The 27107-nt window shown below is 36.9% G+C and overlaps 2 protein-coding genes across 9 annotated transcripts in view; one reads left to right on the top strand and one right to left on the bottom strand.

Annotated features, from left to right (window-relative positions):
* The window catches only part of VMP1 (vacuole membrane protein 1), a 139307-nt gene that overhangs the window by 24536 nt on the left and 87664 nt on the right, over nt 1–27107 (top strand). For all 8 annotated transcript variants that reach the window (XM_035026707.1, XM_035026709.1, XM_035026713.1 and 5 more), the window contains 3 exons: nt 717–852; nt 2148–2238; nt 3649–3759. In XM_035026707.1, coding sequence (XP_034882598.1) covers nt 717–852; nt 2148–2238; nt 3649–3759 — 338 coding nt within the window. The remainder of the gene's footprint in view (nt 1–716; nt 853–2147; nt 2239–3648; nt 3760–27107) is intronic.
* LOC118024681 (peptidyl-prolyl cis-trans isomerase FKBP3-like) lies at nt 24339–25316 on the bottom strand. Its single transcript, XM_035026716.1, has one exon. The coding sequence runs from the start codon at nt 25308–25310 to the stop codon at nt 24636–24638; it is 675 nt and encodes a 224-aa protein (XP_034882607.1). The 5' UTR covers nt 25311–25316; the 3' UTR covers nt 24339–24635.

Here is a 27107-nt window from a genome sequence, read left to right as displayed (position 1 = left end):
ATGAGTATACCATACTTTAATCACTCCTCTGTCTTCTGCTGTTAACATTTAAGTTGTTTATAATCTTTTGCTTAGACAAGTAACATTGTGTTGAATAAACTTGTACAAGAGACATTTCACCTCATACCTAATCATTCTTAGAAATGGGATTATTGGGTTATAGGGTATATGCATTTGTAATTTTGATAATGACCTTAATTGTACACTTACACACTTAAGTGTCACTCTTCTGAAAGCTTTACATACATTAACTCATTTAATCTTTGCAGTGACCCTAAAAAAGTAAGTACTATTTTCATCTTCATTTTGGAGAAGGGAAAACTGAGACAGAGAAAGGTTAACTAACTTGCCCAAGGTCACATGACTTGTAGCCAGGATTTGGAACCAAACAGTTTGCCTTCCTATTTTGAACTGTAAACCACTTTGTTCTGTGATATGATACTAATTGCCCTTCATAGAAGGTGGGCTAACTTAGTATCCCAGTAGCATACAAGAAAGGAAACTTGTGTCCTGACAGTAAAATAATTGCAAAAATAGTTCTCAGAGTAGAGCAGAATCACCTAGCCTGTCTAAGACTTATCATGTGAACACATTTCTTGTTTTTTGAGGTTAATATGCAAGTATCCTTCAAATGTGGGATGGAAAAGTAGATAAATTTTGAAAGTGATTGGAAAAAGTGGACATTCTGTTTAAATTTCTGCGCTAATGTTTTTCAGACCCCTCTTCAATGAATGAAAAGAAGAGGAGGGATCGGGAAGAAAGGCAGAATATTGTCCTGTGGAGACAGCCACTCATTACCTTGCAGTATTTTTCTCTGGAAATCCTAGTAATCTTGAAGGAGTGGACCTCAAAGTAAAGAGTCTTCCATTACCTTATTTACTAATTTTAGAAATCTTTAACATTCTACTCTACCAACTGCTCTTTCAAAATGAATTAATTAAACATGTTTATTTTCCTTTCTGTAGTTTGGAGAAAAATAGATTAGGGGAACATACTGCTATTTGCTAACTGGATTATTACAGTTGACCCCTGTCTCACATTGAATCTTTTATGCAAAGGAGAACATAGGAGATGAGATTTTTTTTTTTTTTCTGGCTTTACCTCTAGGGGAAATTGGGCCTGTGTACATTAGATACTGATTCTTTAGTAGGACAGGGTTCAGAATACGTGGCACTTTTACTGATAATTTGAGCCAATGAAAAAGGACTCTGCCATGGAAATGTGTTCTATCTTTAAGTTTAGTACTTATAAGCCCTGTTTCAGATACCATAAAGAGCAAGTTGAACTTTTGCATGCCTTATCATTTTGGGCTTGCCTTTCTAAGTTATTATCTTTAATAATAGCATACAGTTTTATTGTACTTACAGTTTATAAAACATTTTGTAACATTTTTCAGTTCATTTGATCCTTAAAGCAACTCTTTGAAACTAGTAAAACAAATACATGATTATAGTTGACCCTTGAACAACATGGGGGTTTGGGGGTGCCAACCCCCACACAGTTGAAAAATCTATGTATAACTTTTGACTCCTCAAAAACGTAACTACTAATAGCCTACTTTTGACCAGAAGCTTTGTGTATATATTATGTACTATATTCTTATAATATAGTAAGCTAGGGAGAAGAAAATATTAAGAAAATCATAAGGAAGAGAAAATACATTTACAGTACTATACTGCAAAAAAATCCACATTTAGTCCTGCGCAGTTCTGACCCATGTTGTGGTCAACTGTATTATGATTTTAAGAAGAAGAAACAGAATCAGATTGGTTAAGTGTCTCACTCTAAGTCAATACTTAGGGACTCTGACCCAGGTCCTCTAACTTGAAGGCCAGTGCTTTTTTCATTATATTATAATGCCTCTCCCAGTGAGAAGTTGGGATGTAAACAAAATCAGTCTTTTGGGTAAGAGAAAGGCTACAGTAGGGTTTATGATAAGAAATTGGATGTTCTATACCCATGTATCTTCTCTTGACCTCCTTCTATACCCCAAGAGACCATCGTGTTTAAGAACAGAAGAGTTCAGCCCAAAAGAACTGATTCTGTAGCTATGCTAAATAACCTAAATGCTTCAACAAGAACTTGTTTTCGGAGTGATAAATCCTGTGAGATATTTCATTTATTTTTGTTTTTAAATTGTTTTTAAGATTATGGCATCGTCAAAGCATTGTGGTATCTTTTTTACTGCTGCTTGCTGTACTTATAGCTACGTATTATGTTGAAGGAGCACATCAACAGGTAAGAGGTTCAGCAGCTTTTCTGTTCTTGTACCTTGTACCTCCCAAACAGTTTCAAAATGAAACTATTGTGGGTTTGATAAAATTTCTACCCTCCACATTTTTAGATTTGGTTTTGTTTTTTAACTTTATCTCATAACTGATATCTTACTGTCTTTCTTTTAAGACCAAATATTAAAAATACTCTTGTGGCAGTTCATGGCTGCTGAGCATTTATATTTGGCATATATCATTTTTATTTTCAAGGATTCAAATGTAACTTTCCTGATGGTGTTTAGTCAGAATAGCATGAATCCTTTAATCAGCACCAAAGTCTTCATATTTTCTATAACACTCTCCTGTGATCCATCCAAACAGATAATATTCATCCTAGATTGAAGGTTAGGTTTTATATGTATAAAAAGGGAGAAGTTGGGGTGCCTGGGTGGCTCAGACGGTTAAGCGTCTGCCTTCGGCTCAGGTCATGATCCCGGAGTCCTGGGATCGAGTCCCGCATCGGGCTCCCTGCTCCTTGGGAGCCTGCTTCTCCCTCTGCTTCTCTTTCTCTCTCTGTCTCATGAATAAATAAATAAAATCTTTAAAAAAAAAAAAAAAGGGAGAAGTTCATTTGCCTGTAGTCTGTAAGTACAACATAACTGAAAGGAAAATAGGACATTTTATTAATAACTTTTGTTAAAATAGTAAAACATTAATGTATTCTAATAGGAAATGGTTCTAAAAGTGGTATTGTTTTATTTTTTAAGGCAGTTAACCTCTAGTTGCAGAGAAGTTTTTATAGTTTTAAATGCATTTCTTTTAAATATTTTGAAGAAATCTGTGTGTGTCATTAAGAGTTTGTAAGGAACTGGCTTGATGAATTTACTTGCCAGTGTGAGAACCTAGAATCTAGTGTCTGGAATGCCTCCAACAAGTCCATACCTCAGTGGACTTCATTCAGCTTGCTCTTGTTTAAAAAGCGTTTTGGTCTTAAACATACAAAAATAATTTTATTCCATTTTTTACTTGAATAAACAAAAATATATTCCACTCACAAATATATAAATAAGTGCCCCACTATCACCACTATTTATTACAATGCTTTCTTAGAGTCTTTGTAACTTTCAGATATCTTTAAAACTTTTATTCTCATAGGTATCTTATTAGTTTGCGTTTTTCCTATAAATTTGCAATAGTAGGATTTTAAAGGTCTAAACACAAGAGCTTTATTACAATTAGATTAATTTTTTGCCTCTCTGCCATCACATATAAAAAGAATTAGGTTTCTTGAAAGGGTTTTTACTCTTAATGCTTTCTTCCTACTAGAAACTTATTTTAGTTGGTTTGTTTTATTTTGATTATAGGTGATAAATAACATTTTTGTTAAACAAATCTGTTGGGTTTTTTTTTTCACTGTATCCTTTTTGTTTTTCAGTATGTGCAACGTATAGAGAAACAATTTCTTTTGTATGCCTACTGGATAGGCTTAGGAATTTTGTCTTCTGTTGGGCTTGGAACAGGGCTGCACACCTTCCTCCTTTATCTGGTAAGAATAACAATAAGCAAGATTGAAAGAGATGTTTTAATTGGTACTTTTACTTCAGAAGTTAAAATTCTAAGATTTTTATTTACTTACCTTTGCATTTTAGAAGCATTCTCATCCTCAAATCAGTGTTCTAAGTTTGATTTAGAATTCTGTTTTGTTTTTCCTTTTGGGTTGAGGATTTAAAAAGAGAAGAGGGAAAAACCTTTGGGCAGATGAGATTGTTTACTTAAATTAATTCAGCCAGGAAATGTTTTTTATCCTTCCAGATTTTGGAATAATGGTTCTTTTGCTTATGCAATTGTTGTTTTAATAGTTGGAGTTCTTTAAATGTACAAAATTCCATGTAAGGCTTAGAGTTAATTTGAACAGTTTACTTTCTCTGTTAATCAGCAAATGAGAATTGGTGTCTTCCCTCGTGTCCTCGAACACCACGTATACACACCAGGATAGTCATTTTGGTGTTCTTACTGATTGTGATTAATGAAGTATTATGCATGTAGAATTAAAAGCTTTCTTAAGTCCTTTTAAATCAAAATATAAAATTTACCACTCCTAAAAATACTATTTTACTTATGAAATTAGAGAGATAAAAGGTAGGTTTTCCAAATGTATTGAAATTATAGCAGAGCTAGGGCCAGGGGATGATGAGCAAGACATCTAGGGCACAGAATTTAAATGGCACTTTCAGGGTCATGTAAATATGGGCTTGATGAGTGAGTGTTTCATTAAATTTTGTGCCCTGGATGCCTCTCTTATTTCACTCTATTCCTGTTCCTGAGGAATTGAAAACAATTCCGTATTTGAAATAGCTTGATCTCCACTGGGGAAAGACAGGTGAAAAGGTGTCACAGTGGTACTGATTGCCAAATAAAGTTCAACACGGTAAACACTTCTTATCTTTATGCTTTAATGAAGTCATTTCTGAAGCAGGGAAGATAAGTATTAATGGATGATTGTTCAGAAGGCTGCTAAATTAATGGCCTGAAGAATAATTTGAGAATTGATCTGTAATTCATAACTTCTCCAAGTTTATAGACTTTAAAATCTCAAATTTTAGAATTCTGTTTGTGATTGGTTGCTGATTTTATCCCAAATAGGGACATAAATCTCAGAGGACTAATCCATATTAGTTTTTCTTTAATAATTAGAGTTTTAGAAGTATAATGCTATATTAGAGGTTGAGGGAGAAGGGAAAAGAAAGAATTACAGGTTATAGGTTACCTTCTGTTCTTTTCTAGACCTTTCCTCTGAGATTCCTTGGGAAAACCAGATTAAGGAATTCATTTGTAGCATTTGATTAATTTAGAAGTGTCTAAAAAGCAACTCAGGTAGCAGATTCTGCCAAATCTTAAAAGGGATTCTAAAGAGGGTGCCTGGGTGGCTCAGTTGGTTAAGCGACTGCCTTCGGCTCAGGTCATGATCCTGGAGTCCCTGGATCGAGTCCCGCATCGGGCTCCCTGCTCAGCAGGAAGTCTGCTTCTCCCTCTGACCCTCCCCCCTCTCATGTGCTCTCTCTCATTCTCTCTCTCTAAAATAAATAAATAAAATCTTAAAAAAAAAAAAAGGGATTCTAAAGAAACTTAGAAATTGCAGAATAAGTTAAAGAAATTTGAAACAAGGGTTTTATGTTTCCTGTTTCTTTTCATATCCATGAGAAATCTTTATAAAATGACATTTATAAAATGTCTTGATGTGAAACATTATTATTTTAGTTCCATTGATCCATGTATCCAGTAAAGAATTTAGAAACATACAAATAATCATTTATTATAAAATTCATTTGAGTGAAAAGTTAAGTCTTTTCTTCCATAAATTAAGTAGTTCTGCTGGGGGATCAGTGCAGATTTAATGGAGTGTGGTTAGGCTTTTCATAAGTGTAGAAGGAATTCTTCAAGAGCTATTTGAAGGAACATATTATACTCTCATTAAAGTCAGTACTGTATATGTTATACTAGTTTAGCAAGTGTAAAGATTTAACCAAGGAACATCTGAAATTGTGTTGCGTTATACATAAGAGCCATATAAAAGTTTTCTGATGGGGCAGCTGGGTATGGCTCCACACTGGGCATGGAGCCTGCTAAAGTTTCTCTGTCCCTCTCCCTCTGCCCCTTTCTCCTTATGCACTCTCTCATAAATAAATAAATAAATCTGAACAAATAAGTAAAAATTTTGTGGCATTATCACTGCTAATAATAACCTGGGGTCCAGAGTGGATCAGGCCACAAAGTAAATTTGATTTTTGTTTGTGAGTATTTAGAATTATTTCATTAAAAAAAAATTTTTTTTAAGATTTTATTTATTTATTTTATTTCATTTATTTATTTGAGAGGGAGAAACAGCACAAACCAGGAGGACAGGGAGAAACATGCTCCCCGCCGAGCAGGGATCCCGACATGGGGCTCTATCCCAGGACCCTGGGATCATGACCTGAGCCAAAGGCAGACGCTTAACTGACTTGGCCACCCAGGTGCCCCTAGAATTATTTTAAATGTGCTAAAATTAAGTACAAGTAAAACAACCAGATCCTCATTTTGAATACATGATACTGGCTGTAGTGTGGTAGATAGATTGAAAGTGGGAGAGAAAGAAGATGGGCAGTTACAATAATCCTTCTGAGAGACAGAGGCTTCCTTAGAGGTAGCAGGAAGTATGGAGAGGAGGGGAGATTACGAAAAAGGACTTGCAGAAAGAAGGCAAGCAGAATGATGCCAAAAGATGGCATAAATTTTTTAATATTTCAGAAGAGTGGTTGGAGTGGTATTAGCATTGGGATGAAACAGGACAAATCTTAGAGAAATGTGATTAGTACAATTATAAAGATGTTGTGACTTAGTTACACGGGAAGGAGCCAAAGATAACTGTTGGTTTTTGACTTGAGTGAGTAGATGTTGATACCATTAACTGTTTCTGATGGGGCAGAATAGGGGTATCAGAATAGAAAACTGTTGTGTTCACTTGTGTATTCAGTATGTATTATAAGTATCTAAAAAGAGAAATTTAAGAGGTTGCTATAGGGGCACCTGGGTGGCTCAGTCGTTAAGCGTCTGCCTTCAGCTCGGGTCATGATCCCAGGGTCCTGGGATCGAGCCCCACATCGGGCTCCCTGCTCTGTAGGAAGCCTGCTTCTCCCTCTCCCACTCCCCCCTGCTTGTGTTCCCTCTCTTGCTGTGTCTCTCTCTGTCAAATAAATAAAATCTTTAAAAAAATAAAATAAAATAAAATAAAAGGTTGCTATAATTATATTGCAAGGTAGGTGAGATCTTCACCTGATCCAAATGGGTTGCTGGTGTCAGTGATTGGACAGAAAAAAAGGGAAATTTGCAAAGGACTAAGAACTCCCCTTCCTTCCTTCCTTCCTTCCTTCCTTCCTTCCTTCCTTCCTTCCTTCCTTCCTTCCCTCCCTCCCTCCCTCCCTCCCTCCCTCCCTCCCTCTCTCTTTTTCGAGAGCATGCCCACAAGCAGGGCAGAGGGAGAGGGAGAGAGAGAATCTTATGCAGGCTCCATGCCCAGTGCTCAGTCTCACGACCCTGACTGGGGTCATGACCTGAGCCAAAACCAAGAGTCGGTTGCTTAACCAGTGGAGCAACCCCTGCACCCCTCTTCCTTCCTTCCTTCCTTCCTTCCTTCCTTCCTTCCTTCCTTCCTTCCTTCCTTCCTCCCTCCCTCCCTCCCTCCCTCCCTCCCTCCCTCCCTCCCTCCCTTCCTTCCTTCTCTTCCCTTCCTTCCTTCCCTTCCTTCTGAGTAGCTGGCTGGCTTGCTTTGCTTGCATTCTTGCTTTATTTTTGGACCAGTTTTAGGGTTGCAGAGAGGATAAAGTTTCCATGTACCATTTTATACACATACACACACACACACAGCTTCCCCTGTGTTTCGTTTTGTTTTTTAAATGAGGTATAATTGACATGAAATATATTAGTTTTAGATGTACAACATGATGATAGTTTCACTGTTAATAACATCTTACTTTGGTATGGTACATTTGTTACAATTGAGGAGGCAATATTGTTATATTATTAACTAAAGCCAATTGTTTACATTAGCATTCATTTTTTGCTTTACAGTTCTATGGGTTTGACAAATACATAATGTGATGTATCCTCCATTATAGTAACATATGGAATAGTTTCACTTCCCTAAAAATTGCCTGTGTTCCACCTATTTATTCCTACCTTCCACTTCTCCTCCACCCACAAACCCTTAGTAAGCACTGATCCTTTTATTGTCTCTGTAAGTTTTGGCTTTTCCAAAATGTCATATAGTTGGATTTACACATTATATGTCTTTTTCTGCCTGGCGTCTTTCACTTAACAGTATGCATTTAAAATTACTCCCTGCTCAGCAGGGACTTGCTTCTTCCTCTGCCCCTCCCCACCACACTCTCTCTCTCTCAAATAAATAAAAATCTTTTTTTTTTTTTTTTAAAGATTTTATTTATTTATTCATGAGAGACAGAGAGAGAGAGAGAGGCAGAGGGAGAAGCAGGCTCCCAAGGAGCAGGAAGCCCGATGCGGGACTCAAATAAATAAAAATCTTTAAAAAAAAAAAAAAAGAAAGAAATTCCTCCATGTCTTTTTAAGACTTGCTTCCTCATTTCTTTTTCTTTTTTTTAAAGATTTTATTTATTTATTAGCGAGAGAGAGCACAAGCAGGGGGAGCAGCAGGCGGAAGGAGAGGGAGAAGCAGACTCCCTGCCGAGCAGGGAGCCTGACACGGGGCTCGACCCCAGGACCCTGGGATCATGACCTGAGCTGAAGGCAGACACTTAACAACTGAGCCACCCACGTGCCCCACCTCATTTCTTTTTAATGCTGAATAATACTCCATTTTCTGGATGTACCCCAGAGTTTGTTTATTCATTCACTTATTGAAGGATATCATAGTTATTTCCATATTATGGCAATCATGAATAAAGCTGCTATGAACATTCATATGCAAAGTTTTTGTGTGTATATGAGTTTTCAACTCATTTGGGTAATTACCTAGGGGCATGATTCATGGATTGTGTATATTAATTACTGGTATATAGGAAAGCAGTTGACTTGTGTATTAACTTTGTGTACTGCAACCTTGCTGTGACAGTGTTTCAGGACTTATTTATTCTTTAGGATTTTCTACATTGATAATCATCTCATTTGCAAATAAAGACAGTTTTATTTCTTAATCTGTATACCCTTTCATTTTCTTTTCTTACTGCATTAGCTAGGTCTTGCAGTATGATACTAAATAGGAGTGATGGGGGAACATCATGCCTTGTTCCCAATCTTAGTGGGAAAGCCTCTAGTTTCTCATCATTAAATATCATGTTAGCTGTAGGTTTTTTGCAAATGTACTTTATTGAGTTGATAAAGCTCACCTCTATTCCTAGTTTGCTCAGAGTTTTATCATGCATCAGTGTTGTCGAAAGAACACTTTTTTAGGGGCACCTGGGTGGCTCAGTGGGTTAAGTATCTGCCTTTGGCTCAGGTCATGATCCCAGAGTCTGGGGATTGAGCCCTGCATCAGGCTCCACTCCTCTGTGGAGAGCCTGCTTCTCCCTCTCCCTCTGCCACTCCCCTGCTTGTGTGCCCTCGCGCTTGTGCTCTCTCTCTCTCCCCATCAAATAAATAAATAAATAAACACTTTTTTAGATAATAATGATCAGAAATGGGTGAAAGACCAATCTAGCAAACAAATTCAATATGTAAAGGTTTTGTTAAAAAGAAATAGACTCAGTATATGACATTTCCATTTGACCAGATTATCTTTAGTTTTTAGACCTTTTCATTTAGACATAGGCTTTCCTTCCAGGATTCCTTAAGTGTAACAGGGCATATGAAGAAAAATGAGCATCTACAAAAAATAATTTTCAGGGAAGTTGAGCAAAAGGAAAATACAAAATGTCACCGGTCTTTATTTTTCAATTGCCTGGTTGAGATGGACGTCAGTCAGATTGCAAGAAGTTAACACCACTGTTACTACTACTATTAATACAATAGCAAACTTTATCATTGTCCTTGTCTAGTAATACTAACTGAAGTCGATTCTATTCTTTTTTAATCCTTATTTGGTATTTATTTTTATGGTATACATACCTTTGGGGAGATTTTGCATTCCATCATATTTAACTCCAGCCATAGATTTGCTTTGACCAATGAAATGTGAGCATAAGTGATAACTATTGCTTCCTGGCAGAAGCTGCAGGGTTTGTCATACTCTTTCACCTACCCATTGTCATGAAGATGGAGCCTGAGACTCTATAATGAGCAGATTCCCTTTACCATCCTGTGATGGGTATGTATAGTAAGGGAGAAATAAACTTTGTTAATTTACTTAATTTGGGTTGTTTGTTATTATACCTTATCCTGAATGATAGACTAACAATTACTGAATGTTTACTATATGCCAGGCTGTGTGCTCAACACTTTATGTGAATTATCTTATGTAGTATTCCCAAGAGGAAGGTAGTCAATAACCAATAGGGTATCAGATGTGGAGGAAAAAAATTACTAAATAAGCATAGACTATCCACTTGTAAACTTTGTAGTTATAGAACAGATAAAATAGCGAGGAAACCAGAAGCAAAAGCAGAATCAAATAAAGGTTTAAAAATTTGCTCTGTGGTATTTAAGAAGCTATTCTAAATAATTTGTTTATGTTTTTAAAACTTAACATTTTCTTGGTGATAGATGATCAACAGAGTTTATCCTTATAGATCACCACTCCTCATTCCTTGTATCTGTGAAGTGTGATTGTGTTTGGAAAGTTCTAATTACACCTCCTTTCATTTATGAGCCTTTATTCTCACATAGGGATGTGATACTAACATTCTCATGTCATATATTTTTGTGCTAATGAAACTGACACATTTTCTATATACATATATAACTCCTCAATCAAGAAAACAAGTGACCATGTGAGGAGAGTAGTCTGGTCAGAAATTTAACTATCCTTTTGATAATAATTTGTAGTAAAATAGGTGAAAAAGAAACCAAATTTAGCAAAAGGAAAAGATTTAATTCCTTTTTTTTTTTTAAGATTATTTATTTATTTATTTGACAGAGAGAGAGCAGGGAGGGAGAGCAGGAACACAAGCAGGGGGAGAGGGAGAGGGAGAAGCAGGCTTCCTGCTGAGCAGGGATCCCGATGTGGGGCTCGATCCCAGGACCCTGGGACCATGACCTGAGCTGAAGGCAGACGCTTAACGACTGAGCCACCCAGGCGCCCCATAATTCATTCTTCATCATAGTACTCTTTACTAGAAATCGTGGCTTAAAAATGAAATAGGGAAAAAAAAACAAAAAAAAATGAAATAGGGAAATTTTTCCTATTTAAAATAAGCAAAATTTCCCAATTAGGTTCTTCTCAGTATGAAAGTTACCTCTTTTAAAACTTTCATTTAGGTAATTATAACTCATTGTACAACTAAATGGTGATCTCGGAGTGTTATTATATTTCCTACAATATTAGATACCTGTATATCTGCCTTTAAAATGGAAAGATTATCTTGGCGTCTGGTTGGCTCAGTCAGTAGAGCATATGACTCTTGATCTCAGGGTTGTCAGTTCGAGCCCCACATTGGGTGTGGAACCTACTTTAAAAAATAATAAATAAAATTGAAAAATTGTCTTGGTTTTTAAGTTTGTTAATCAATAATTTCATTTCTATTTTAGGTATAATTGAAGTTATAAATTCAGATGCCCTGAAGTTTCTTATTACTTCTTTAAACATCAGAAGTAAAAGAGTTGTTTGATCCACATTAAATTTAATGAAAATCAATAGAGAAAAATGACTAATTTGGGCTACGATTAAATTTTGTAAATTGATTTGAAAACTGGAAATCTAGTAGTTTTCAGAGAACAGATATCTAGCCACAAAGGAAAAGTTAGATACTGTTTACGCAGGATTACTGATTACTAACCAGAGAGTAAAGGAAGGGAAAGTGAATGGATTTTTTTTCTCAAGGGTCAAGGGGAGTTAGTTGGGCCTTTAGGTTAGTTGGTTTATTCCATTAATTGTAATAGTCAACAAATGGACTTCAGGAGGTCTTTTAGTGCCCTGAAATTATACATGTTGTTATGTGTCTTTGCAAATATGCATCTTTCTGGCAAAAAGGACCTATAAAATTACATTCACCAAAGACTGTAAGCCATAACAGGTTAAGAACCACTCTTCTAGAACTTTTTTCAAGTTCTTCTAGAACTTTTTTAAGTATGTCTATATTTGGCTGCCACTAGGTGGCATTGCTAATACAATCAATGTACGGTACTGTATTTGCAAATTCTATTCTAGATAAATATGAAACCCTCAAAAAGTTCTACTTAGATTAAAGATGTATTCTATTATTTATCTGTATTTACACCTACATAATACTAGTTAATGGAAAATAAGTTTTCCTAATAGTTTTCCATATTCATTAATTAAACAGTTCTTAGCTTTTCTTTCTGTTGTAACATAAATATTTACAGGTAGGACATACTTCCTTGGCATGGCCAGTTTCAGATATAATGCTGTAATTCCATTCTTTTCTTTATTATTCAGGAATATGCAAGTGATTGAAGGTGATTTTGTTATGGGACTAAAATCTTTCATTCCTGTCATGGAAGGTGATAAGGCATATTAAGTGTCAAATAGCTGGGTTTGAATGCTTGATCAAATATTACTAGCTGTGATATATGGCAAGTTTCTTAACTTTTAAACCTTAGTTTATTCAACTGAAAATGGGAATGATAATAATAGTACCTATTGCATAAGCCTGTTTTGAGAATTAAATGAAATACACATGAACACTTTTCAGTTCAGTGGCTAGTATAAGGTCCTCAAGAAATGATAGCTACTATTATCATTATTCTTACTCTGATTTTATTTAAAGAGCAATCATTTCATTTTACATATTTTAGCTATTCTGCTTAAACAATTATTTTTTTTAAAAGATTTTATTTATTTATTTGACAGAGAGACAGCAAGAGAGGGAACATAAGCAGGGGGAGTGGGAGAGGGAGAAGCAGGCTTCCCGCTGAGCAGGGAGCCTGATGAGGGGCTCGATCCCAGGACCCTGGGATCATGACCTGAGCCGAAGGCAGACACTTAACAACTGAGCCACCCAGGCGCCTCTATTCTTAAACAATTATAAGCAACATTTCCCACAATTGGTTTATAATGCAACAGTGTGTCAGCATAGTTGAAAACCACTGATCATTATTCCATTTCCAGTGATGATAGGTTAGGCAATTTGGATCAATTCTCTCATGAAAGAATCTTTAAAAGGTTAATAAAATTTAAAAACATCTGTTTAAAGGTATCATAGAAATTAAAAAACAAAAAGCAAAGAATTACAAGGCCAACCTTAGTGTTAAAGAGGAAGCCTTGAGAGGTGATACTGGACAATGATATGCCTTGATAAACCTGCAGGCTTTGCATTGGAACCCTAAGAGGCCATACTTTAAAGGTAAGGATGGATTTGATATAAATTAGCCCTTATAGGGACTAAAGCTCAGGCTTAACTCTTAAGTCTGAAGGAAAGTAAAATCATCCTAGGCTTCACCTTAACTATATTTTTTTCATATATAAATCCAGCACTCAGTCAAAAGTAATCAGATATCTGAGGAGACCAGATAGTTGATCAATCCAAAGAAATAATAGGAACAGATCCACAGGGGATTCATTTAATGAAGTTATTATACATGTATTTTAATCTAAAAGCAGTGTGTTCAAAGTAATAAAAAACAAGTTTGAATATTCTGGCAGAGAATTGGAGACTATAAAAGAAAGCCAAATGGAAATTCTAGAATTGAAAAAAAACATAATAATTGACATTAAGAACTCTATTATTGGACTTTCAGTAGACATAGCTAAAACAGGACTAATAAACTGCCAAAGAGGCCAGAGAAAAATGTCCAGAATAAAAAGAAATGGAGAAAAAAAGCATGGTATCGTCAAAGAAACTCCAGTAAGACTGATTTCTTGCTGTCATTGATTTTGTTGAGAAGTCAACAGCTGACAGTGGAATGGTATCTTTTTTTTATTTTGAAAGATGCATTTTTTTTAAAGATTTTTAATTTATTCATTAGAGAGCAAGCGAATGAGAGCATGAGCCGGGGGGTAGGGCCAGAAGGATAGGGAGGAGTAGACTCCCTGCTGAGCAGGGACGCCGGATGCGGGGCTCAATCCCAGGACACCAAGATCATGACCTGAGCCAAACGCAGCCACTTAACCGATTGAGCCCCCCCAGCCACCCCAAAAATTTATTTTTTATTTGAGAAAGAAAGAGCACAAGAGCAGGAAAGGCAGAGGGAGAGAGAATCCCAAGCAGACTGCACTGAACCCAACTCTGGGCTCAATCTCATGACCCGGATATCACAACCTGAGCCAAAACCAAGAGTCGGAGGCCCAACCAGCTGCGCCACCCAGGCATCCCTGGAATGGTATCTTTAAAGGGCTAAAAGAAAATAGCTAACAACAGAGGATTCTATACTCAAAGTAACCTGTGAACTGTAAAGTAAAGATACTAGCAAACATTCTCTAAAGGAAATACTAAAAGGTGTTCTTTGAATCAAAGGAAAGTGATTCTGATTGAAGCCCAGTGATTCTGTATTGAAACCCTGTATTGAAAAGGATAAATATATGGATAAATTTAAATTAAGATGGATGGTAATGATAATGTCTTGAGAGATTAAAATATATAAAGAGAATTAAAATACATCATCTACAAATCAGATTGTAGTAATTGAAATTACTGAAGATTACTCTAAGGTATTTGCATTGCCCTGTTAAAGGCAAGATATTAATTTATATAACATGTAATAAACAAGGACTTATACTGTTTAGAGTAAGCACTACATGGGGCACCTGGGTGGCTCAGTCATTAAGCATCTGCCTTCGGCTCAGGTCATGATCCCAGAGTCCTGGGATTGAGCCCCACATCAGGCTCCCTGCTCAGTGGGAAGCCTGCTTCTCCCTCTCCCACTCCCCCTGCTTATGTTCCCGCTCTTGCTGTCTCTCTCTCTGTCAAATAAATAAATAAAATCTTTTTTAAAAAAAAGCACTACAAAAATATATAACTATCATAGAGGCAGGTAAAAATTGTAGTTTTTAAAATTTATTTTTATTTGTTCATTTTATTTATTTTTTTGAGAGAAAGAATATGAATGGGCGGTGGGGAGGGGCAGTGGGAGAGGGAGAGAATCTTAAGCAGGCTCTCCACCCAGCATGCAGCCCAACACAGGGCTCGATCTCACAACCCTGAGATCATGACACTTGCCGAAATCAGAAGTCCGAGGCTTAACTGACTGAGCCACCCAGGCACCCCAAAAATTGAGTAATTTTTAAAAAACCAAGCCAAGGGCACCTGGGTGGCTCAGTTAGCTAAGCATCTAACTCTTGAACTCAGTTCAGGTCTTAATCTCAGGGTCGTCAGTTCAAGCCCTGCATTGGACTCCATGCTGTGCATGGAGCCTACTTAAAAAGAAACAAACAAACAAACAAAAAACCAAGCCAAAAGAAGGCAAGGAAGGACAAAATGAACATAAAACAGGCAGGATGAATAGTAACCATTGCTGGTAGATTTAAATCCAAATATATCAATAATTATATAAATATAAGTGGAATAGATATTTCTTCCTGTTGTACAAATAAATGTAAAAAAATATTTAATGGAGGCACCTGAGTGACTCATTTGGTTAAGTGTCTGCCTTCGGTTCAGGTCACAATCCCAGGGTCCTGGGATCAAGCCCCACGTCTGGCTCCCTGCTCAGTGGGGAGTCTACTTCTCCCTCTCCCTCTGCCTCTCTCTGCAGCTTGTACTCTCTGTCTCACCCATTCTCTCTGTTTCTCTCTCAAATAAATAAATAAATAAAATATTTTAAAAAAATATTTAACTTTGCTTTACACAAACTACATACATAAAATATGAATACATAGAAATTAATAGTAAAAGGATGGAAAAAGATGAGCCCATTCAATGTCAACCAAGAAGAACCTTACATAGCTATATTGAAATCAAAGTAAGAGTATGAGACAAGAAGTGTTAATAGAATGCATTCATTCTTTTTTTAAATTTTGTTTTAAGTAGGCTTCACACCCAGTATGGAGCCCAATGTGGGGCTCGAACTCAACCCTGAGATCAAGACCTGAGCTGATATCAAGAATCAGATGCTTGGGGCACCTGAGTGACTCAGTTAAGTGTCTGAGACTTGATCTCAGGGTTGTAGATGGAGCCCTGCATCAGGCTCTGTGCTGGGTGTGGAACCTGCTTGAGATTCTCTCTCTCTCCCTTTCCTTCTGACCCCCATGCTCGGTCAGTCACTCTCTTAAAAAAAAAAAAAAAGTCGGATGCTTAACAGACTGAGCCACTCAGGCACCCCTAGAATGCATCCACTTTTTTTTTTTTTTTTTTAATTTTATTTATTTGTTAGAGAGCACATGAGCTGGGGTAGGGGGAGGGCAGAGGGAGAGGGAGAAGCAGATTCCCTGCTGAGCAGGGAGCCTGATGGAAGGCTCAATCCTAGGACCCTGGATCATGACCTGAACTGAAGGCAGACACCTGACCATCTGAGCCACCCAGGTGCCCCAGAATGTATCCATTCTTTTTTTTTTAAAATTAATTATTTATTTATTTGAGAGAGAGAGAGAGAAACAGCATGAGAAGGGATAGGGTCAGAGGGAGAAGCAGGCTCCCCGCTGAGCCGGGAGCCCGATGTGGGACTCGATCCCAGGACTCCGAGATCATGACCTGAGCCGAAGACAGTTGCTTAACCAACTGAGCCACCCAGGCGCCCCCATCCATTCTTAATAATAAAAGATTCAATTCACCAGGAAGATGTAAGTTATAAATCTGTATTTGTTTAATAATATATACTCAACATATAAAAAAACTTGGGGTACCTCTCTGGCTCAGTCTGTAAGCATGCGACTCTTGATCTCAGGGTCATGAGTTTAAGTCCCCCATTGGGCATAGAGCTTACTTTAAAAAATAAAAATAAATAAAAAGCAAAATTTGGCAGAACTACAGAGAGACGATAACTTCCACAAATCTGGAAAATTAATAGGGGAGTGTAGTATAATTGTTGGATGCGAGGTCAACATATATATAACAATTGTATTTCTATATACTACAGTAAACATTTAGAGTGAAATTTTTCAGAAGGTATCATTTATAATAGCATTTTTTAAAAAAGCAAAAATCTAAGAATAAATTAATAAAAGATGTGGTTGGCCTCTATATAAATTGTAAAATATTATTGGAAGTAGAAAGATACAGATAAAAGAAGGAGTGTATCATATTTATGAATTAAAAGATACAATATTGCAAGGCTGTGAGTTTTCCCAGTTTTAATCTACAAAATCAGTTCAATATCAGTCAAAACTTTGTAGAAATTGACAAACCAATTGAAAAAAGTTTTCATTGCAGTAGCTTTATAATCAGTCTTTTTTTTTTTTTAAAGATTTTATTTATTTAACCGAGAGAGAGGGAAAGAGCATAAGCAGGGGGAGCGGCAGGCAGAGGGAGAGGGAGAAGCACACCTCCCCACTGAGCAGGGAGCCCAATGCAGGGCTCAATCCCAGGACCCTGGGATCATGACCTGAGCCGAAGGCAGAGACTTAACGACTGAGCCACCCAGGCGCCCTGCTTTACAATTAGTCTTAACAGCCAATAGGATATGTCCCTTTATTGTGTGTTTCTGTTTCTTGATCTGGATAGAGGATATGCTATAATAATTAATTAGGATATATGCATAATGCACTTTTCTATATATGCTATACTTAAATATTCTGTTTAGTACATACAGTCTTTTGTTTTAGAATTTTATAGTCTTGGGGGTACCTGGGTGGCTCAGTTGATTAAGCATCGATTCTTGTTTTCATCTCAGGTCCTGATCTCACAGGTTGTGAGATCAAGCCCTTGGTCGTGCGATTGAGTCCTACGTTGGGCTCCGGCTCAGTGGGAGTCTGCGTGGATATTCTCTCCCATCTGCTGCTTACCCCCGCTCATGTGCTCGCTCTCTCTCTCAAATAAATAAATCTTTAAAAAAAAAAAAAAGAATTTTATAGTCCGTTTGCCTACGTACAAATGAGTAATGACTGCTGTAGTTATTGTATTTTATTTTAAGTTTTATTTATTTAAGTAATCTCTGTACTCCACCTGGGACTCAAACTCATGCTCCTCCAGTTGAGCCAGACTGGCACCCCTGCTATAGTTCTTTTAAATTGGCATCTAACTACTTCCTAAAATCAGAAATATTCATTTAGATAACATTCATTTTTCTGAGACTTTTTCGAACTAAGACTGCAAATGGGTTGTCTTATATATTCTCAAAAAATTGGATTCTTGGGGCGCCTGGGTGGCTCAGTCGGTTAAGCGGCTGCCTTCGGCTCAGGTCATGATCCTGGGGTCCTGGGATTGAGCCCCACGTCCGGCTCCCTGCTCAGTGGGGAGCCTGCTTCTCCCTCTCCCTCTGCCTGCCGCTCTGCCTACTTGTGCTCTCTCTCTCTCTGTCAAATAAATAAATAAAAATCTTAAAAAAAAAAAATTGAATTCTTCCATAAAATCATTACTAGTAGTTCATTTCAGTTCACCTCAGAAAGTTTGAACATTTACTTAGTGCAAAACATTCTGAAATACTATGTGAATTACAAAAAGAATTGGGTATATAGAGGAGAAGATATCTGTTACATTAAATAATTATGCTGCAGGATATTGTGGTAAGTACTCTCATAGTGATATTCGTAAATTGTTTTGGGACCCCTAAAATAAGGGGGAATTCTCTTGGAGAAAGAACAGGAAAAGTTCATGAAATGGGTTTGTTGAGGGAAAAGCAGTGAATGCAGAGACGTGAAAGTAGGATATCTTGGAAATGGAAAGAAGACCCATGCGAGAAAATAGGTTGGTGCCAAATTGTGGAAAGCTTTGAACATCAGACTACAGAGTTTATGTGTCGTAAAGAGTTTTTCAAACAAGTTTTTTTTTTTTTTAAGATTTTTTATTTATTTGAGAGAGGGGGAATGAGAGACAGAGAACATGAGAGCGAGGAGGGTCAGAGTGAGAAGCAGACTCCCCACCGAGCAATGGGGGAGGGAGCCCGATATGGGACTCGATCCCAGGACTCCAGGATCATGACCTGAGCCAAAGGCAGTCGCTTAACCAACTGAGCCACCTAGGTGCCCCTTTCAAACAAGTTTTAACATGTGTTTTAGGAACATAACTCTGGCAGCAATGTGGAGGGTAGATTTGGTGGGGAAGCAACTGAAAATGAGTCCAGTTAGAAGGCACCTGTCCAGGTGAGAGGTAGTAATTACCTGATTTAAAGCAGTGACAGTAGAAAGGGTTTCAAATTTGAGGGATTGGATAGTGTATGGAAGTGCAAGTAGCTGAAATAAGAAAAACTAAATATGCTATAAAATGCAGATACTAAAGTATGAGCTTCACTTCTAAAATATAAGCTCTTGGGGCACCTGCGTGGCTCAGTCGATTAAGTACCTGACTCTTAATTTCAGCTCAGGTCATGATCTCACGGTTGTGAGATCAAGCCCCATGCTGGGCATGGAGCCTGCTTAAGATTCTCTCTCTTTTTCTCCCTCTGCCCCTTCCCCCTTAAAAAAAAAGTCAAGTATATAAAATAAAATATAAGCTCTTTAAGGACAGGAATTTTTTCTACCCTGCTTACTGCTGTATTCTTGGTATCTAGAATAGTATCTGGTGCATACTAGGTGTTCAATAAATATATGTTGAATACGTTAGTATAAAATAAAATCTTTGAAAAATCTTGGGGGGCGGGGTTGTACAGAATAAGGCAGAATAATTGGACTTCCTTTATTGGCAAAACCGACTGTCCCTAACATCTGACTGTTAAGACTATTGATGAGGGGCACCTGGGTGGCTCAGTCATTAAGCGTCTGCCTTCAGCTCAGGTCATGATCCCAGGGTCCTGGGATCGAGCCCCACATCGGGCTCCCTGCTCAGTGGGGAAGCCTGCTTCTCCCTCTCCCACTCCCCCTGCTTGTGTTCCCTCTCTCGCTGTGACTCTCTCTGTCAAATAAATAAATAAAATCTTTAGGGAAAAAAAAAAAAAGACTGTTGATGAAAAATGACCTAATCTGTATATGGCTTTTTCTTATTTTGCAGAATAGTTTTATATTGAACATCAATCACTACAGCCTCTTTATTTCCCCAGCAAATAAAACTACATTTACTCTCTGCTTTATAAACAACACTGTAATATGTTTTTTGCATTAAATTTACTTAAATTTAGATAAACACCAGGCACAATGAATGACTTAAAATGTGATTTTTGGTTTTTTTATTTAGTGTATATGAGCCTGTTTATTATCTCTGGTATGTCTGCATAGTACGGTATGTTATTTTTTGATATAAGAAAAGTATCCTTACTAAATAACAAATTAGAAATTAAATAGCATTTGTAGGGGCCCCTGGGTGGCTCAGTCAGTTAAGTGTCTGCCTTTGGCTCAGGTCATGATCCCAGGGTCCTGGGATCAAGCCCCACGTCAGGCTCCCTGCTCAGTGGGGAGCCTGCTTCTTTCTCTCCCTCTGCCTGCCGATTACCCTGCTTGTGCAGTCTCTCTCTCAAATAAATAAATAAAATCTTTAAAAAAAAAAAAAAGAAATTAAGGGAGCACCAATTTTATTTCTAATTCAGGTATTTTTTTGTTCCTTTTTGTGATGTCTATTTCATGAGCAAATTTTCCCTGGTAAGTGGTGCAGCCTACTGATTTCATTCATTTACGTTACTCATGTTTTTTTATAAGTAGATCAGATGTAAAAAGACTTCTGTAGCTGGCAGATTTTTCTCAGATTGCGCCTTCTAAGCACTCTTCTCTTGGATATTCATTCCCAGAAATCCATTAACAAATCTATTTTAGTCTTAACAAGCATGTAACAGGTTTCCTTTCAGAAGATTTAGAACATGAGTGATCCAGGAATGCTTATTTACTAGTGGAAATTATGCCGAGTAAAAACAACAAGTTAATGAAGGTAACGTTGCTGCTGTTAACCTCTTTGATGCATCTCTGTTTGGATGAATCAAAATTTCCACCTTAATAATGGTCTGACCCAGGGCTAGACAGCCCAGTGGTCAGCATTTTCTCTGCAAAGAGCCACATAGTAAATATCTTAGGCCATACAGTCTCTCTTGCAACTCCTCAGATCTATTACTGCAATGAGAAAGCATCCATGGGGGCGCCTGGGTGGCTCAGTCGTTAAGCATCTGCTTTCGGCTCAGGTCATGATCCCAGGGTCCTGGGATCAAGCCCCGCATCGGGCTCCGTGGGAAGCCTGCTTCTCCCTCTCCCATTCCCCCTGCTTGTATTCCCTCTCTCGCTGTGTTTCTCTCTGTCAAATAAATAAATAAAATCTTTAAAAAAAAAAAAGGCATCCATGGACGGTGTGTAAAGGAATGAGACTGTTATCTAATTAGCCTTTATTCCCAAAAACAGGTGGCCCGACTGCATTTGATCTGCAGGCTGTAATTTGCTAACCCTTGCTCTAACTCACAAGGTGACAGTAGTACATTAGAAGAAGCATATTGAGTATGAGAGCCTTAGTGACCCAGCCACCTTCTAAGGATTTTTACAAGACACATGCATTTGACTCATCCCTTTGCCAAAAAAAAGAATTATCACTTCTCTCTTCCAGGTCATAACATTAGATTTAACATGATGTTTTATAAGAGAGTATAGTTGTGCGAATGCTTGAATGGTCCAGAAAACCATTAAGGGAAAATAAACCAACTTTGTGTGAAGAGGGAAGTGGGAGAATTTCTTTCAAATGAGCCGCCTGATGATGGCAAGATTTAATTCTAATTTCATGTTGTAATCAGTGATGTGTGTAAATACTAGTTTTTACAACGTTGCAGTCATTTTGAAAAGTAAGTAGTTTATGGATTAAGTTTAGATTGTTATAAACAGTTGGGAGAACTGATGGGTTATTTCAGTAGCCACCTTAGAATTACTTCCCATTACTAGAAAAATACGATTCATAATCCTGTAAACAACCAGGTTAACATAAACAGGAACTTTGGTACTTGATAATGAGAAATATCTCTTAGGCATACTCCTTATATGCACGTACATTATTATTCACGAAGTTACAAGACAAGCAGATGATTAAAGAGCCATTTGTAAACTGTAAGTGCCATTTATGATTTATAAAGTCTATTCTATTTAACAATAACAAAAAGAATGAGTCCTTTCTAGAATTAACATCTCAAATAATGTGATATGTGAACACTTTTGACACTAGATGGAGCGGTTTCCTGGACAAAGCCTTAACAAGCCCTATGTTCCTTTCAAATAAATCCAGCTCCTAGAAAAAGAAGTCTAATGAGAACAATAACTATCAACAATAATGGTAAAAGGCACCCAAATACTGAGCTATAAAAAGAAGGCTGAATATATTTTACATATAACTTTCCCCTTTGGTGTGTGTGTGTATTTTTTTTTTTAAAGAGTTTACTTATTTATTTGAGAGAGAGCACGAGCAAGGGGAGGTACAGAGGGACAAGCAGACTCCTTGCTGAGTGGGGGAACCCAACACGGGCTCCATCCCAGGACCCTGAGATCATGACCTGAGCTGAAGTCAGACACTTAACCGATTGAGTCACCCAGGCACCCCCTTTGTTGTATGTATTTTAACCATCGAATTCCCTCACGTTTGGGGATCAGAATGGGAGAGAGATTCACATATTGAAAACATTAGAATTGCCTTGTCTAGATGCAGTTGGGATGTAGAAAAGCTTTGGAACAATTCATTCCATTGTGGAATAGATCAGGTTTTATTAGAAGCTATAACATCAAGGCATTATCATCTGAATAGTATTGATGAGTCATTTGTTTAATATGACCATTGTAATAGAAAAATATATTTCTCTTTGTTATAAGATAAATATAAAGAAAGTTAATTATGAGATACTGGCCTTTGTGTAAGATTCAAAGGCCTGTTTCTGCTTTAAAGTTTAGGATTATTTCATCACTAAAGTATGTGATAAAAATTATACATTTAAAAAATCTGACCTCTTGATTGTTATTGAATACTTATAGAACCCTTCTGTATATAGTGCCCTGTTTCCTTTAATGAACAAGTGCTTTATAGTATGTATATAATACTTTATAGTGTGCTATTAAAAAGCTGTTTTTTCCCTTTAATGTAGACATTATACTTTGTGACTATTGGCTATTTAATGCCTAAAGTAAATGTTACTTGGAAAATTGTATGGATATGGATTGAAATGAAATAGTGAAGTAGGTTCAGTAAAAGAAATATTATAATAATTGTTTAATGCCATGAGGTAGAATAATTCTTCTAAAAAATTGTTAGCCAAGCCCTCTAGTTTTTTCCTGCTTGACTTCTGATTCTTGCTTCATAGCTCACCTGTCTATCTCTCTGTAAGAGGGAAAAAAAAAAACAAACCAGGGAAGACATTGGCAAAAGTAGGATTCTGGTATAACTTGATACTGCTCTGTATAGGTATAATGACTCTGTCTATAAGTATGCAGTGATTCAGGGCTCTTGCGGGAAGACCAAACAGGCCCTTCTTAGAAAAGGTCTGTTTGTGTTTTTTTTGATGAAGGCATTATCAGTTCTTTTCCCTGCCTTTCCCCAAGAAATGACTCATCTATTAACTCTTGTGAGTATCACCACATCAAAAGAAGAAACCAAGGTCTCCAGGACGTAGGGCCAGGTTTCCCAAAACAAAAGGGGTATGCATAGACTGGATAACTTCCTGCCCTTAAATCACTGTTTATTAATGTGTGCTTAAATGAAAGGTAAGGAGATTCAGTTTAGCTGAAATCTATCCTGTTGGATATCTATTTTAAACAACTTATAATAACTTTTTTAAAGTTCTCTATAATTACGTGGTCCGCTTCTCGTGAATACTTAAATCAACTTTATGACCAAAAATTGTTTAGGTTTAGAGAAGAAAAGTAAAACATGTCTAGGGGTGTGGGGCTGGTTCAGTGGGTGGAGTATGCAACTCTTGATCTTGTGAGTTTGAGCCCCATGTTGGTTGTAGAGATTATATAAAAATAAAATCTTTTAAAGATTTTTTTTTTTTTTTTAATTAGAGAGAGAGAGAATGAGAGACAGAGAGCATGAGAGGGAGTACGGTCAGAGGGAGAAGCAGACTCCCTGCCGAGCAGGGAGCCCGATGCGGGACTCGATCCTGGGACTCCAGGATCATGACCTGAACCGAAGGCAGTCGCTTAACCAACTGAGCCACCCAGGCGCCCCAAAAATAAAATCTTTTAAAAAGAAAACATATATTATGAATTAATTCAGTATAAAAATGACTTCAACAGGGTGTCCTTATAACTTGGGAGCTTGAAGTATAGAATTTACATTTTTTTGTTTTGGTTAGCAGTTTTATACTTACCATATAATACTTTTTTACTATAGAATGTTATATAGGAGCACCTGGGTGGCTCAGTCGGTTGAGCTTCTGACTCTTGGTTTCAGCTCAGGTCATGATCTCGTGGGTGGTGGGATCGGAGCCCCATACTCAGCCAGGAGTCTGCTTGAAGATTCTCTCCCTCTACCCCTCCCCCCACTCATGCACGTGCAGGCACTCTAAAATAAATAAATAAATCTTTTTTTTTTCAAGACACTGAATATGTTTTTATTGAGCCTTTTAGTTTACAACATGAGGTAAAAGGAAAGTCATTTCTCCTTAAACAGTATTTTATACAGCTGTAGTAAAATATTTCAAACTTTAGGGAATTATAATGGATTACATATTAAAAGTTGGGGATTGGGTAAACAATATCGGAGTTCTTGAATTTTCCAGTTGACTCTTCCCTTACAATAGTAACCAGCTCTAATTAGTTACGTAAGTTTCTTCAAGGCCATGTTTTATTGTTGCTGGTGTCTTTATATCCGAAGCATTGCTGTTTCAGTCAATATCCACTAATTCCACTTCAAAAATGAGTTTTGCATTTGGTGGAATTTTGGCATCAGGCTGTCCTTTCTTTCCATAGGGCCGTTCTGGTTCAACCTCTAATCGAACCTTTTCTCCTTTACTCGTAGTTAAGAGTGCTTCATCCCATCCTCTGATAACTTTGCCTATTCCAACCTTAAAACTTAAAGGCTTGGCATTTTTCTTCTTCTTTGAACTCGTTTGAATATTAGTATCAAAAACAGCCCCATCCTGTAGTGTTCCTGTATACCAGCAGTGAACAACATCTCCCTTTTTGGGAAAGTTGGTTTTATCTCCTTTTTTAAGAACAGATTTTATATATTTTGGTGGACCCTCATCCAGAGTCTCTTCAGACTTGGTTTCTTTGGGTTTATCTTCATTAAGCTTCACATTTTTCACCTGCTCAGACACTTTACTTATACTTTCAGTACCCTTGAAACGCTTACTTTCAAAAAGATGGTTGTAGGCTGTAACCAAATGGTCCTTGTTAGCTGTCTTGGTCACATTTTTAATGTTTCCTAATAACTTATGTTCTGCAAGAAATGAATCTGAACCATGGTCCTGTAGAAACTTGATAATGTCCTTCTTGGGCAGCTGCTTACTGCGCAGCTGCTCCACGGTCCAGGCCTGCTGTGGTACGGCCGCCGCCATCTTCCCCCGCTCATAAATAAGTCTTTTTTAAAAAAGAATTTCCCATATTCTTGCTGTTACCTAAGCTGTGCAGGCATTATTATTATTATTATTACTATTACTGCTACTGCTGCTACTACTACTACTACTATTACTACTAGTAGTAGGCTTTTCATCAAATGAGGAATGTGAGATAGAAGTCTGATTATATCTAGTAAGTTACTAGCAGATTCAGAAAACAAACCCACATTAATGCCCAAATTACTGCTTTTTGACATATGATACTATATTTTATAGAGAGGGACCAGAGGCTTAATTTATAAACTTGGGACCTTCCTCACAAAAATAATATAAACACTAGTTAAACTTTTCAATGCCCGTTTGGAATTAATAATTTTATGCTCTAGCCTTCTAGAATGATTTGCTATACACCATAACCTTAAGTTGTTTTCTGACTATGATGAGAAAAGCAATGATTAAAAGAATTTGAAAAGTAGAATTCCTGTTTGTAAAAGTATTTTTAAAGTCCCCTAAAAGTCGAACTTAAAGAAAACAAAGGTTTTGCAAGTTGTACAACCATTTGTCATCTCCTTTCATTTATTTATCACCCAGATATTCCTAATGAATCACATTCCAGACTAACCACTGACTCCTTTTGTTCCTTAGTGAAGGAGTATGGCAAACAAATGTTTTCCCAGTGAATCAGCACAGGATTCTTGATTTTATTACCTTTGCCCTAAAGTTTCCAGACAAAACTAATTGGAAATTTTGCCTTTGGGATCTCACTTGACTTCTGTGTATGGATGATGGATTAGGCTATGAATTGACATTACAGATGTTGTACAAACAACTCTAGTCTTTAGGAATGTTTTATCAGTTCTAAGGGAACCGCCTAAGGTGGAAGAATGTCTGTCTGTCCCCTTATCTTCCTTACAAAAACTCATGCATACACATACTGCACTTTTAATATTATATCATATTCTTCATCTTGGTTGATAAAGAGGTGTGGCTGAATAGGCTAACAGTTAATTAATATTACCATTTTAGGTTTTTCCTTTAAAAAAAAAATGTCTCTGCAAGAAACAAGGGCTCCCAAGTAAATCCAACAGTAAAGTTCAAAAGCAGAAAACATTTTTTAAATGAAGCAGCAGTGCACATACAAGTTTGTCATTTTACTAATGTAATTTTTTTCAGAGGTTAACGTGAATATCCCACACCCTCCCTACAAAAGACCCTAATTTGTGTTTGTAGTACCAAGACTTCGTTCTCGGGGCTTTAATAGTACTACATTACTATCCAGGCACTACTTATAACTTCTCTTCACTACCATATTAGGGTATTTTTGGTCATATAATTTCAGGAATGATATTTTATCTCTTTAGGACAATTTTTTAAATTCTAAATTTGTCTTAGAACTTTTGGTATATTACTATTCCTGAAGTTAGAGTACAAATTGATCTCATAGAATTATCTCTGTTAAATTTTTTTCAATCAGTCACTAAAACTTCCTTTTATACACTACTCATGAAAGAGCTTAAGTTGTAGAAATATAACTTAAAATTTATCTTAAAAGAATAGTTTAAAAGTTAAAACACTTTTTCCACAAATACCTATATCTGCTCTTATAAGAAATTTTACCCCCAAATTAACTATGATTTTGCTCTCACCCAGACATACTATTCCCTAGCCAAGCAAGCATCATTTATCCTAGACAAGGCAAATTATTCCATGATCAAAACTTTGGAAAATATAATGTAATACATCTCATGAGACTAGATATATGAGGCAAAACCAGATGTCTGATATGTCATGAATAGC

Source organism: Mirounga leonina, unplaced genomic scaffold (genome assembly GCF_011800145.1).
Source record: "Mirounga leonina isolate KUSES-001 unplaced genomic scaffold, KU_Mleo_1.0 Mir_200, whole genome shotgun sequence".
NCBI lineage: Eukaryota > Metazoa > Chordata > Mammalia > Carnivora > Phocidae > Mirounga > Mirounga leonina.
Note: the sequence above shows the minus strand (reverse complement) of the source record. Positions and strands in the feature narration are given on the sequence as shown.